The 14,524-nt window shown below is 46.1% G+C and overlaps 1 protein-coding gene across 2 annotated transcripts in view; it reads left to right on the top strand.

Annotated features, from left to right (window-relative positions):
• Window positions 1-4,116: 4,116 nt before the first annotated feature.
• The window catches only part of MYBL2 (MYB proto-oncogene like 2), a 39,904-nt gene continuing 29,496 nt past the window's right edge, over window positions 4,117-14,524 (top strand). Inside the window, exon 1 of one of the 2 annotated variants that reach the window (XM_084645343.1) lies at window positions 4,117-4,372. In XM_084645343.1, coding sequence (XP_084501469.1) covers window positions 4,317-4,372 — 56 coding nt within the window. In that variant the 5' untranslated portion in view covers window positions 4,117-4,316. The remainder of the gene's footprint in view (window positions 4,373-14,524) is intronic. The other variant, XM_084645341.1, reaches the window with a different exon arrangement.

Here is a 14,524-nt window from a genome sequence, read left to right as displayed (position 1 = left end):
GTGGCTGCCTCCTGATTGACAGTCAAGAGAAGTAGGTTTGTCACTACAGAGGAAAAGGATGAGCTTCCAAATAGAGGGAAAGGAGTATACTTAGGCAAAGATAAGAAGATTCTTTGTGGATCAGTCTTTGTAAAGTGTAAGGCACCATGTAAATTTAGAAGGTAGGGGCAGCCATGTGGAAGAATACATAGAATTCAAAAGGAACATTTTCACACAATGCCTACAGTGTAAGGTGTTTTTCAAAACCAAAAAGCCACACCATACTTTTTGCTTGGATTTATTCTATCCATGGGCTATTTACCACCTGCTTACTGCAACCGTGAGGCATTGTCTACACTACAGGGGAAATTCAATCTAAGCTATGCAGTTTGGGTTACGTGAATAGCGTAACTCAAATCAACATAGCTTAGCTTAGATCAGTGTACCACTACATGATATCGACGGGAGCCCTTACTCTTCTCCATCTGGCGGAGTACAGGAGTTGATGGGAGAGCGATCGGCGGTTGATTTAGCTAAATTGACCGCCGATTCATCAGTTGCTGCTCATGTGTCCCCAGCTAAGTGTCGACAAGCCCTGAGTTACTGCATAAGAACTGAAATTAAAGTGGAAGTGATTGATCTTTAATTGTACAAGCTGAGTATAGGGCTGAGTGTAGAGTAAACAAGAAAACCGAAAGCATAAATAATGAAAAGGTTTCACATTCTTCCAATGTTAATAACCAGCTGCTTGTGTCAAGAGGGGCAAGGACATCTATTTTTCTTAATAGTTTTTAAACCTGTAATTGGCACTGCACGAGAGCACCCCTTCCTCATATATAACTGTGTATTATGCACAAGTAACCACTGCCTTTCTCTGCTCGTGTCTGAGATGCAGGCCTCTATCCCTGGCACCTGCTTGTAGTCCTGGTCTGCCCTATCACTACCTTCAAAGTTGCTTCTTCGGAAAGGCCTTTTCACCTTTTATCCTCTCCTCGGTGGTGTAGTGAAGATGAGTGAAAATCCTATTCTTTCTGCTATTGCCCCATCCCCCCCGCATGGATGCTAAAACATCAGCTTACACTGCTTGTCCGGAAGAGGAGCTAGCATTCTTTCCTGCCTAAAACACCTAGCATGCTGTTGACACTATGCAAATATGCACTATATGCTGCTGGCAGAAGTGGCAATTCCATTGACTTCAAAAGCTTTTGCTTACTTGTGCCAGCTATGAATATGGTCCCCAGCATCCTTTACTGTTTAGACAAGTGTAGAACTTCTAAATTCCATAGGGTCCCAGTCTGCCCCAACAGCTCTATGGCAGTGGTGGAAGATGATCATGCTTGGTCAGAGATCACATTTTTCAAAAAAGGTTGGTGTGCTTTGTGTTCTTACAAACTAGTTACCCCGTTCACCCAGGACACTGGCTAGTACAATCCAGCTGAAGATTTACACAACCACCTCAATCTTTCCAAGACTGTGTCAATACCATTCACCAAAGCACCACAGATTCCAGCAATCCTACTGGTATTTAGGGAGTGATGGATAGCTCCAGCCTGTGCTGTTCTTCTGTGTTTATATTTTAGACAGTAAATAAATGCTTCCTTTAGAAAGCTTTTAAAAGGTGTTTTGCCAACTGTGCTTGTTGTTGCAATAATATGTTTTAGAAATAAGTCAGCAGGGACCTCTAAGAATGCAGAGTAAGCAGTGTGTGACCAACCAAGAGCTAGGGCTTATCCTTCAGTATATCTGGTGTCCCTGTTTGCATTGCTCATGGGCCTACTGTAGTGAGCTTTGAAACAAAGGGAAGCATTTTCACTAAATTGTTATAACTTGCAGAGTAAGCTTCCCAAGCTGATATGTAGATAGGGATAACCGTGCACTTCTCTCCTTTAAAACACTGAAATCTCATGATTATGTAGTTCCTTTTCATTTCATTCCCCTAATAGAAGTTGAAACCATCATAGCTGTTTTGCCATGTGGATGGTGGTTTAAGAGCAGTAGCCAGTCAGAGGGCAGGGATTTGTATGCAGTGGAACTGCTGTAACTAGTGTAGCCTTGATTTTTACTAACTGTGCAATATGCAACTCCCTATTTGCTAGATACTAATCACAGATAGGCTTCAGTGTCACACAGGCTTTGTCTCTTATACTTCCAAAAATCAGCCTATAATTCTGCACAAGCAGAGATTACTATGTAGACAGGATGTAGATGTTTTTCTACCCTGTCTTCTAACCCTCAAGTACCTGAGCGCTGTGTACACTCAGACCCCCATAGTCATGTGTGATGGATGTGATATATGCCTGTGTAAACATAGCCACAGAATAAGAAAAAGCCTAATTGCTGTGGTGCTTTTGTGAGTCAGTTCTGCACCCCAGCCTGATGCTTTGCTTGTAAAGGAGCATTGCAGAATAACCTGCATCACACCCAGAAGGAAATTAAAATGAGTGCTGCTTTCGGAAACAGACTTCTCATCTCTACACTTGTGGGGCTTATTGCGTCACAGCCCCTTACATTAGCCTGAAGGAGTGTATTCTCTTCTTCATATGCTCCAACTTCTCTCCTTAGGGACCTAAGCAGGAGGTTGACTGTTCAGCTGTTAAACTGATCAGAGGCTAACTTCTAGAGCATTGTCTCTTTTCAGCTAGCTATGATTCTGACTAGAGTAGTAACTGGGAGATTTGACATTGGTAACACCTACTGCAAATTAACAGAATATTTAAAGAGATCTTCTACTTGGAGTCATCCAGGGAGTGGTGGCAGAGAACAAAGATACTATTCACACCTGCTCAAGAACTCCATGGTTATGAATAAACTACTGTATAATTTATTATTACCCTAAAGCCATCCACAAGCAAGAATCAGTGCCTCTCTGTGGAATCTCCTCCCCATGCCAGTTTACCAAACCTCCACCTTTTCCTCAGACTTCTTCATCTGTTAAGGCCGAAATATAGGATGCAGTCAGAATGATGAATTCATCCATAATAAGGGCACCAAAATTATTTTTGCACAAAATTTAAAATGCTGCAGGATTCCTTCTGTCAGTAGAAGTGACTATTTGTTCTCCATTTCTTGTGTCTATGTCTATTGTAAATAATTTTCATCAATGAAAATGAGAAATACCAGACAGATATAGAATGAAGGGAACTTTAGAAGTAGGATGAGAGGTGCCCCTGAAAACAAAGGTCATGTGAGAAGTTCCTAACTGACCCACTTCCTTCCATGAAGGCCATATGAAATGATTACAGAAATAATGCACCAAGCTACCTCAATTCTGAATGTCCCAGCACCTTCCTACATTGCAAAACCCTACTTCACAAGAGAAGTGACTAAAAACTGCCCCAACATTAATCCTACATGAGAAAAGACTTCAGCTGCTTTATAAACACTTAGAAGAGGGAGCATCTTCTAAGCCAGGGGTTCTCAAACTTCATTGCACCATGACCCCCTTCTGACAACAAAAATTACTATGTGACCCCCCTGACAACAAAAGTTACTACATGACCCCAGGAGCGGAGACTGAAGCCCCGGTCCCCAGCAAGTCTAAGCCAGCCCTGGTCCTGACCCATAGTTTGAGTTAAGAACCACTGTTCTAAGCCATTAAGGGACAGACCTCTGAGTCATGGGATCCATGATCTATTCCAGGCTGTGTGAGTTAGGGAAACAGAGAAGTGACTTGCCCAATCTCTAAAATGGAGATTTTAAGCGGGACCTGAAACCTTTTCAGGGGGTTGCATGCCCTTGAGCTAGTCACTTCCCCATCTGTAAAATGGGGATAATGATACTCCCTTCTCCAACCTGGCTTCTTTAGGTAGAGTGTAAATGCGCCAGGGACTGTGTGTGTTTCTACACAGAACCAGCGGGATTCCACAGCCACCCTGAGCAGCCTCTTCCAGAGCTTAACTGCCCTTACAGCAAGACCGCTTTCCCCAACAGCTAACCCAGCTCCCTTGCTGCAGATTGGGCCTGTCACTTCGCATCCGAGCTTCAATGGACGTGTGGGGTGCCCGCCGCAGCGAGGCCCTGCTCTCTCGCCCGTGGGACCCCTGGGACTGGCAACAAGCCACCGTCCGCGCAGCCCCCTTTAAAGAGCAGCGCTGCTCTTTTGTCCTTGCCAGGCTCCCATAGGGCGCAGGCTGGGTTTCTTCCGGCCTGAAGAGGGACCCGCAGCGGCCCAGCCCCCGCCGCCGGGCTGACTCTCCTTGCCCACGTGTAGGCACTGGCGGGTGGGGGGTCTCGGGATGCCGCGTCCGTCCCGTCTCCGGGCCGGGCTTTGCCCGGGGCTGAGCTAAGGCAGAGACCCGGGCTCGCAGCACTTCAGTCTGCAGGATGCTGAGCCGGTCATGGCTGCTCTCCCGCGGCGCTCCGCCACTCACGCGGCCCCCGGGGCGCTGCTGAGGTAACTGCATTCCCCCCCCCCCCCGCCGCATAGGCTCATACACCGCCCCACCCCCACCCCCCCGGCTGCCGGGGAGGGCGAGGGTTGTGTCCCTAGTGCCAGAAGGAAGGAAGGGAGGGAGGGAGGGAGAGAGAGAGAGAGTCAGAGTCCCACACGCCCCCGCCCGCCCCCGCCGCCGCCTCCGGGGGGGGGTTCGGGTTCGGGCTCGTGCACGTGTCGTGCCAGCCCCGCTCGTGCGCGTGAGACGTGCAGCCCTGCGCCCAGCCGTGCCGGGTTCACGGCCGAGGGGGAGGGGGTGGGGGTGGGATTCAGGGAGGTATAAACCTTTTTCTCCTCCTCCCTTCAGCGGTACAGCGGGATGTTCGCGCAAACGCCCTTCCCACCCCCCCAGCCCACGGATCCGCTTCCCCGGGCTCCTACGGACACAGGAGGCGTTAGCCGCCGGCAGGCACAAGCCGACTTCAGATTTCCCTCCTCGGCTCTTGCCCTCTCCCACGCCGCCCGTCCGCCCGCCCCTCCTACGTGCCCCGCCCGGGCTGCTGTCCCCCGCCGGCTGCTTGTGCGCTAGCCTCCCTTCCCCCGGCCCGGCCCTTTTAGTTCACAAACCAGGCAGCCCCCGCTAAGCTTTACGCCGGGGTAATGCTCTCGTGTGAGCTCGGCCATCTTGTTTCTTTGTGTAAATGTCTTGCATCGCCCCTGCTGCCTTAGTCCCGCCTTAAGGCTGGGCCCGTCCTGCTGTAGGCCGCCGCTGTTAGGAGAGTTACTCAGGGCAGGTGAGCAGGGGTCAAGTAGGGGAGAGATGCCGAAGAGTCCGGAATAAGACTTTTAAATGTCTCTTAAGACGGGGAGAGACCTTAAAATCAACCCAGGAGAGATTCCTTCAGCAAGGCTGAGATTTGGCAGGGCTGGCTCCACTTGCCAGAGTTACAGCTTTGGGGGGTAACAGTTCACTTAGTGATATAGACAAGGGGGGGGGGGAGAAGAGGTTCCCTTCTCTCCCCTCAGAAGCACAACCCCACTAAATATAATTATTGGGAACTCTACTGGATCCTGTTCCAAATATTTAGGGTGTAAAACTGTTACACAAAGACACACTAGATTTTGCAGAGATGTGAAGTTATTCTACCTGCCAGCCTTGCTCGGCATAGCCCAGATCCCAGCTCAGGCGCTTAGAGGGTGCCCCTCTAGAGCCATCATTTCAATGGCCAGAGGGTAGTTTAGCTCTTGGCCCAAAGTGGGGTGTAGTGTTAATGACATTATCTAGTTGCTACTTTAAAGTAATGGACAAAAGGCTGTAGATTCTGAAATATCATGCCCTAATTTAAAGATGAAATGAATAAAGAAATATTTCCCATTTTAGAGGGGCAATCACTTTGTAATCTGTTAAACTGGGTTCAAGTAGTTTCAGGTACTAACCTGCCCTTCCAGCCCATCTGTTGTATAAATGTGTTCTGTTCCCCACTACAGAGGGCTTCTCCTCACTGTAGTTTCAGGGACTTGAAGTGTTTTGTTAAATTTCCCTTTTCAAAGTTTTTAGGTCAGTGGTAGTTTAAACACTGCTTCAAAGGATTTGGAGTTTAATTTGACACTTAGGCCCAGGTCCACAAGAGGTACTTAAAAAGAAAAAAGTAGTACTTGTGGCTCCTTAGAGACTAACCGATTTATTTGAGCATGAGCTTTCGTGAGCAACAGCTCACTTCATCAGATGCAACATCCGATGAAGTGAGCTGTAGCTCACGAAAGCTTATGCTCTAATAAATTGGTTAGTCTCCAAGGTTCCACAAGTACTACTTTTTCTTTTTGCGAATACAGACTAACACGGCTGTTACTCTGAAACCTGTCAAGAGGTACTTAGATACCTAATGCAGTTTTGGTGGCACAGAACTGCTGCCGACTGCAGTAGGTACCTAAACTCATTCAGCACCTAAGTTTTCAGGGTCTGAATTAACTAAACCTATACATTTCTGCCTCTGAGCAGATGTACTACTGCCTTCCTTTAGCCTAGTGGTTCTCAACCTTCCTAGACTACTGTACTCCTTTCAGGAGTCTGATTTGTCTTGTGTACCCCTCCCCCCCAAGTTTAATGTCACTTAAACTACTTGCTTACAAGAAAAAAAAAGACAAAAATACAAAAAAGTGTGTCACAGCACACTGTTACTGGAATTGCATACTTTCACATTTTTGCCATATAAAATAGATCAATTGGAATATAATTGTTTCAGTGCAGAGTATATAGAGCAGTATAAGGAAGTCATTGTATGAAATTTTCATTTGTACTGACTTCACTAGTGCTTTTTATGCAGCCTGTTGTAGAACCAGGCAAATATCTGATGAGCTTTTCCCTCTGGGGGGGTGGGGGGTGGTGGTGGTACATGTACCCCTGGTTGAGAACCACTGTTTCTAGGCAGCCAGATGCCTACCTCCCAAAGCCCCAGAACAATACACAAACTGGGGAAGACAGGCATTTGGCCACCTAAGTTACATGCAGGACCCAATCCTGTAGGCAGTCTGTGAGCATGCCTACAGGATCACATCCCATTCAGAACCAACTTTGAGTTAAAAGCCATAAGGGGGATAATCACCTCCTCCAAATAAAAGGACTCTGTCTTTCTCACACATCTAATGGCTATTTAAATATTCATCCACAGTGCAACAGACCTTGGGCCAGAGAGAGAATGACTATAGTAGTGGTTCGGGCACCTGCATGGGAGGCAGGAGAGCCAAGGTCCAGTGCCCCGCTCTAGTCACTTCCTTTTAAATCCACAGTGGAACAGGAAAGATTAAGGGACTTCTGTGTCAGAATATCCCATAGCTCAGTAGTTAGAGCATCCTCTGGAGGCCCCCCCAATTCAACTTCTTCCTCCCCCCCAGGCAGAGAGAAAGGAATTGAACCCAAGTCTCCTCTATCCCCAGAGTGCTCTACCTACCAAGCTAGGTGTCAAGGTGGCATCACCTCCTCCTCCAGCTATTATGTGGAGCAAGGCATGTGGCTAAACTTATTCCCACAAGAAATGCATGAGGTGCCTAAACCCCCTCACATCAGGCAGCTGGTTCCCATTTGTAGATTGGGAAGCAGAGATAGGTATCTGTATTTCAGAGAGAAGGAAGGGCTTAGTATATAGCCCTCATCACAGATGCTGGAACAATTTGGGGTGGGTGGGGGTGCTAAGAGCCCTATAACCAAACTGTAAACCCTGTATATAATGGAAACCACTTCAAGCCAGATGGTGCTGCAGCACCCATAGTTCCAGCACTTAGACCTCTCATGTCCATCTCTCCCACTGGCTAGTTCAGGCAGCTCCGCACCTGGTATACTGGCTCTTGTGGCTCATTCTTAGGTGCCCCTCTCTTGCATTCATTGTATAGGGAGCCTAGGGGTCAATGTGGCTTATGGATCAGTGTTGTTCCTTTGATTTTCTAAGCATCAAAAAAGTGAAGTGTTACAACAGCGAGAGTCAAGGCTTAAATCTCTTCATGGATCCCCCCTTAGTGACTCAGCCAATTAGTTTAGGCTAGGTTGAAAATAGGCTCATGTTTTGAATGAGCTGTTCTCCTCACCTGAAACAATTACTTCTAAGTATTGTCTTGTAGGTGAAATGTCCCAACAATTAATTACCCATAATTACTGGTTTTAGATGTAGATCTCTGTTTGGTCTCCTGTGCAGAAACTTCATGTATCCTTTCAGTTTGTGCTGCATGCTCCATTCTACCAAGATTGTAGGTATAGTGCTACTCCCTGAACTCTGACCTAATCCATCCTTCCTGTGTCGTTTTATGTAGCAGTTAGAGTAGCCAGTTGACTGGTCATTCCACCATTTTTTCAGTATGGTCAATTAAGTTAGGATCTTGCATTGTCAGGTATTCTAGTTCATGTATTTTTATTTTTGAAGCCTCTTGCATGATAGGTACACTTAACCTGCAAATCACTATTTAACAGCTGGCTGCTTTCCCCCATAAATATTACCAATGGGAACATGCCCCTACAGCTGAGCTGAAGGAGAACAATAGCGTTGTGTTCCCTGAGCAAAAGGAGCAGAGGGTCTCATTACCTTGAGGCATGCCAGCTGTCCAGTAGTAATAGCTATGCACAAGATTGAGTTCTTCTCTTTATTTGCACACTACAAACAATTAAGACAGAGTTTTACAAGGCATTCTGGTCAATATGAAGGTCACAAATCAAGTTCAGTGCTGTTGAGCAAGAGTCAACATCCAGTTAATTTAAAAAGACCCACCAAGCTTATCTAGGAATTCAGAACAGCTTCCTCCACCCAGCAGTGCCCCTACCAAGTTTCCACACTAGAATTTTTTTTTTTTTTAAAAAGGTCCTTTCCCAGGTGGAGATGAGAGGGCATCACAGCAATAGAGCCTCACCCAGGATGGTTCCCACCATTTGCAGCTGAAACTATTTGTTAAGAGACTTTAGAGATTTGCCATGAGGTGAGCTAGTTTCCTGGACACAGATGAAAACCCCCAACTCCAGTCAGGCTTTATACACTAGCCTCTTGTGCAACAAACACCCTGGACCATGTATCACTTATGTTTGCACTATGATGCAGAGCACATGCATTACCAGAGAGAATCCCAAGTAACATTGTCACTAGAGAGCTTAGTGCTTAGCCTATTGGCTTTGGCCATCGCACTGAGCTAAGATCACTCCTTTCCTCTCTCATTTGAGGAGTTTTGATTTTTGTGGCCCATTTGGCTTGTCACTCCATCTGTCAGAGAGGGGATAGCAAAGTCAAATGGCTTCATGCAGTGAGCCACAGCTAAGGGCTCTGGCTCACTCCCCTGGGTATCGTAACTGAGAGACCTGAAGCCAGGAGCATAAGGTCTCTTGGTAGCTGCACCAGGCCATGCCAAAGCAATAGCAAAGACCGATTTCTCCAGAGATGGGGTATCTGGTTTCAGAGATCCCAGTGACCTCAGCTCTTCTACACTTGCATCCAGAGAAAGAGTGTTGTCCAGCAGGGCTGGTATCTCAGAGATCTCCCAGATGGGTGGAGGTGGTTTCCTGAGACTGGAGAAGTCAGTTGTTATCTCAGAGCTTTTGGAGAGCAAGTTGTCCATTGATTTGCGGAGCTTTTCTTCCTTGCATGGTGTGGAGGACTTGGCATCACAAAATACATCTACTATTGAGTTCACTCTGCTGTTGGATTCAGAAGCCACACTGGACAAGTCAAAGGCAACTGGAACACTGGGGGTCTTGCAGAAGCAAGCAAGACCACCATCACAAAGGCCCTGGGTCACACAATTCAGGTCACCCTTCACACAACTGCTCAGAGACTCTGGCCACTTGAGGACAAGCTGAGAACTACCTTTTGTTGTGTTCTCCAAGTCAAGGATGCCATCCCAGGCATCTGGTTTAGAGGTACTGTCAGTCTCCAAGTAGTAGCTGATGCCTGGAGAAAAGTTGATACAGCTGGAAGCACCTGCCACAAACCCATGTTCCAAGATCTCCTTTAACATCACAAGGTTGGTACTGCTCCTCTGGGTGGAGGACATCACAGGATCTCCACACTAAGTCACTCAGTCTTGTCCTGCTGCATCCAACAGACACACCCTGTGAGTAAAGGAAGCCTTGACAGAGGGAAAACACGTTGTCCTTCACAGGGCTCCTTTTCCAGAGTCTTGACTCTGGGCTTGTCTAGAGCAGAGCAGGTCTGACTACTTTAACTATCCCCATGTATTGTTAAAGCAGCCACCCCACAGTATGGATGTAATTATACTAGAGACTTTACACTAGTAGGCCTGTTTCTGGTTCAGGAAACAAAATAAGCTCTACTGATAGAGGGCACCTTTATACCAATATAGCTGCAGTCACACTGTGGTTTATACCAGTATAACTGTACTGGTTAGAAACCCCTGACACCAGTAGAACATTAGCATAGACCAGGCCTTACAGAAGCTTTTCTGACTTTAAACATGCCTGCCTCATCCTTGAGCTTATATTTGACATTAACTAGGTTACTATAAACTCACCTTCCTCAGTTATATTTCCAACCAGCATTTAAATCTTTCAGTTGGTTTTGAAACAGCACCCATTGCCAATCTTTGCAGCCCTGGCAGACAGAGGTCATCCAAGTAGAGGACTAGGAGCCAGGAGAGCAAAGGGATAGACAAACTCCCACAATGAACCTGGACAAGAGTGTTAAGCCTCATCTGTAATACGGGAGCAATACTAGTTTCCCAGGGGCATCATTAGGATGGACTAATTAGTGTTTGTAGAGTGCCTTAAGATTTACACTGATGGTCCTAGACAGATAGAGAGGTAGAGGTTGTTAACAGGTTGGAAGATTGTTTACATTCTTCCCACCTCACAGATGGCACCACGGTCCTGCCATCTGGCCATTTCTAGCATTAGGTTGGTTCATGAGCATTAGCTGTAGCTAGTAAAGCTCACCTGAAGATACTTTTTACCCCAGGAACTCATACTGCTTTAGTTCCCCTGTAAGGGTTGGCTTTGAGTGGCTCCAGTCCTTGTGTCCCACCATTCTTATAAGCAAAGTCAGACTAAGGAGAGGGGACTCCTTAGAACACCTACAGAGGAGAGCTCATTTTCTGTCCTTGGGGTCTGATGCCAGAGAGACCCTTTAGCAGTTTGCTGTGCAGTAGGCTCTCACACACCACTGGGGCTGCTTGCTACATGGTTACCCTGCAACTGAAACATTTGTAGCTCTTCTCCCACCACTACCCTAGACTAGAGAGTAGACCAGGAATTCCTATGTGCTGGCTAGGGCTTTTCCTCTGGCTATGTGGATTTTAGAGACAGTGTGTTCCTTGGGGGACCAAGTCAACTTTAAGATCACATTTGCCTGGAAGCTTTGTACTAATAGTTTACACGCAACACCTAAAATGACCAGCTTTCTTCAGCTGGCAAGAAGCTTTCTGTTCCCCTGACATTGACTAGACAAAACAATGTGCTGTTGTGCACATCTTCTGTTACCAAAGAGGCCCTTGGATAGGGGAGCTGGAAAATCCCTTCTAAAGAGGTTACGATTAAAACCTCAAGTCAATACTGTACCAGAGGCTCCATAGCAGGAGCTGGATTTTTTTTTTTTTAAAACAAAAAACAAACAAACAAGCTTCAAAAAACCACACACCACATTTGGTGGACAGTGTCTCTTTAAGGGCAGCTCAGTATTCAACATATCAGTTTAGATGACAAAGCTGGGGTCCTCCAGTGGGCTAGAGGGGCAGAACACATGGGAAAGGGCAGTCACATGAACTGCTGCTCAGTAGGGACTTGGGAGAGCTCACTCAAGGAAGAGCTCATTGCTGTTTCCCAGAAGCTGTACACTATCCTGGCCTCCTGGGTGGTCTTACTAAAAGATGGTTGAGCTCAAACCGACATTATGGACTTGATGAAGAAGTTACTGGCTGGATTCTCTAGCCTGTGTTATGTGGAAGGTCAGACTGGATGATCATGATTGTAAAGCAAGAAAGGACTATCTGATCGGCTGTGCTGAAGATCCAATATAGAAAGCCCTGATTCAGATAGTCCAGGGTAGGACTTTAGTCCTAGAGATAAGTTCACTGAGAATATTAAACCAAGATGTGGCATACATGCACACCTGAGACCATGGTTGAAACGGATAGTGACAGGGCAGGGAAGAGAAGAAGAAAGAATGTCCTAATACAGTTCTCTCCCCCACACAGGAGAGCATTAAAAAACCTGAACACCCCACACACAAGTACACTAGCCAGCTATTATTCTAGTTAAAAGAATACCAAATTCAGAGATTTTGTAGATCACTTTCTGACACTGACAGCTTAGAGAACAACATTTCTTTATTTTTAGGCCCTAATCCTGAAAGTGATTGGGTCCAGATAAGTCTCACTAATCCACATATTATACATTCTCTCTGCACCCAGTCCACAGGCTAGTGAGTTGTGCTTACAGAGAAGCTCACTCTAGTCAGTAGAACGTTACACCCAACTGCAGTCACAATCATTTATCCTTACTTTTTACAACACTAGTTTGTTTCCATATTTCTTCAACTCACTCACCCACATGTAAGTGAGTCTTACATAGGAAGTGGTGGGGGGAGAGAAGAGAGGAGCTTTTAAGAAGCATCAGGAAAGGAACACAAGACACAGAAGATGAGCTAGGGAGGCAGCGGGTGCATGACCAGAGGTTGATTTTAATTCACTTTTGACATTGACTAGGTTTGAAGATCCCCTGGAACATAAGAGGGGGTGAGTAAAATCCACAAATTCTCTAATGCTACATGACCATACAGGCAGTTTTTGGAAGCCAAGAAGTCTTTTCTCTAAGGAAAAATTTAACTAAACCAAATCACTAATATTTGAAAAATAACAGGAGGGAAGAAGAGTCCCATCTGGGAACTACTCACCTCTTGTTTCTGCAGAAATTCTCATGAACCTTTACTCCTGTTCTACTGGTGCAATGATGCTGCTTTTGTAGCACTGGTAATTAGTTAGCAGGTCCTTGTCATTTCCTATTAAGCTAATTTGGGAGGAGGCAGATTTTCAGCTTGACGGTGACGATGCTGTCAACAACCAACATGAAGCTGCTTTGGGGGAGGTTGCCCAACAGTCCTGCAGAGACCTGCACACATGCTTAGCTTTATGCATGTCAGTTAATAGTCCCATTGAACTCATTGGGGGTGCTTAAAGTTAAACATAAGTCTCTGCAGGACCAGGGCCTATAAGCAGAGGGCAGCCTATATCAGAATTGCAATAACCCAATAGTTCTGCAGGGTTTATATTTAGCCTGTCTACTTGGTGCTGTTATAGACTTCTTGGGGAGACACTAATTCACAAAAATCAAGCATCAGAAATAAGAACTGATTGCGAGAGCTGGTTGGTAGCGAACTCCTGAGTGCAGTGCACAAAAATAGAAATAACCCCAACACACACACAGCTGCTGGAGTAGCTCTGAACCAGATCAATGTGGTCATGCAACTCTTTTTGGGAGGAGCAACAGTGCCATCTGCTGGCAATGGTTAGTCCTATGACGGTATGTGCTCCCAAAGGAGATAAACCTACCGCACCAGGCTGCTCAAACTTTTTCATTGGGGAACCCACATCTCAATGGAGAAATTGTCTCCTCTCCCGTTTCTGATTATGCAGACCTCCTCTTCTTGCCTGTGGAAAGGTGCAGACCAGCTCCCTTCCGTTCACAATCCTGTAGCATCCCCATAGAACTCCAGCAGCTGTTTACATGGAAAAGCAACATAGGGAAAGTATTTTGATGTGTTTTTAGCTGTCTTCAGTGTGATGTAGCGGCTTGGAAACAAAGAGGAGGAGGCAGCAGCATATGACCAGCCAGCTCTCCAAAGGTCACCAGAAAGTGGTCCACGGACAAGTTTGGGAGCTGCTGCAATTACATCAGTGATGAATGTGAATCCTCTCCTCAGTTATTTTATCCTGGGTACCCATTAAACAAACCAGTGTCCTGCATACCTGAGCACGCAAGGTACCTCTCCCTTTTACACATATGGGTGTTTTTTAGTCTGCTTGCATGGATTTAAGGCGCCTCTCTTTCTGACTCTTCCACCTTGTATTTTGACTGTGCCATGGGGGTCTTTAACATGTTCTATGAGCTTCTGTCTTTTGGGCAGGTTGTCTGGAGGTGGTGGGGACTGCTGTCAGTAGTTGTGAATGGATGTTAAGAGATGGCAGAGAAGGTTGGGGGTATGATGGTCTGCTTTTATATATGGCTGCGTGATGGTTCTCCTTTTAAACCTTATTCACCCTTCATGCTGCAAATCTGAAATGGAGGTTCCGTTGTTTGATCACGTAGGCACGATTCAGCAAAGCGCTTAAACACGTTTAACTTTAAGCATGTGCTTAAGTCTTTTGCTGCATCAAAGCCTTTGTCTGTGAACTTGTCCGTATAGACATTTACACCAGCGATTGTCTTTGTTATAGTATTGTTGGAGTGGCTACAGATGTGTCTGCTCTGATTAAATAGTCATTCAGGGTACATGTAGGACGTTGTATGTAGAAGAGTGCAATTCTTTACCCCTCCTTCTTCAGTGCTGCCTAGCAAAATGCAGGTAAACATCCCTGCAAATGCATCTCTGCAGGCATGGGCCTCTGAAGATAAAATCACTTCCATTTAGTGGTCTTCCCTCTGTAAATCCACCTGTACCCCAAATAACATATGTTGGTAACAGTAATAATAGA

Source organism: Lepidochelys olivacea (assembly GCF_965140295.1).
Source record: "Lepidochelys olivacea isolate rLepOli2 genome assembly, chromosome: 13".
Lineage (NCBI taxonomy): Eukaryota > Metazoa > Chordata > Testudines > Cheloniidae > Lepidochelys > Lepidochelys olivacea.
The sequence above is the reverse complement of the archived record's forward strand: the minus strand, read 5'-3'. Positions and strand labels throughout refer to the sequence as shown.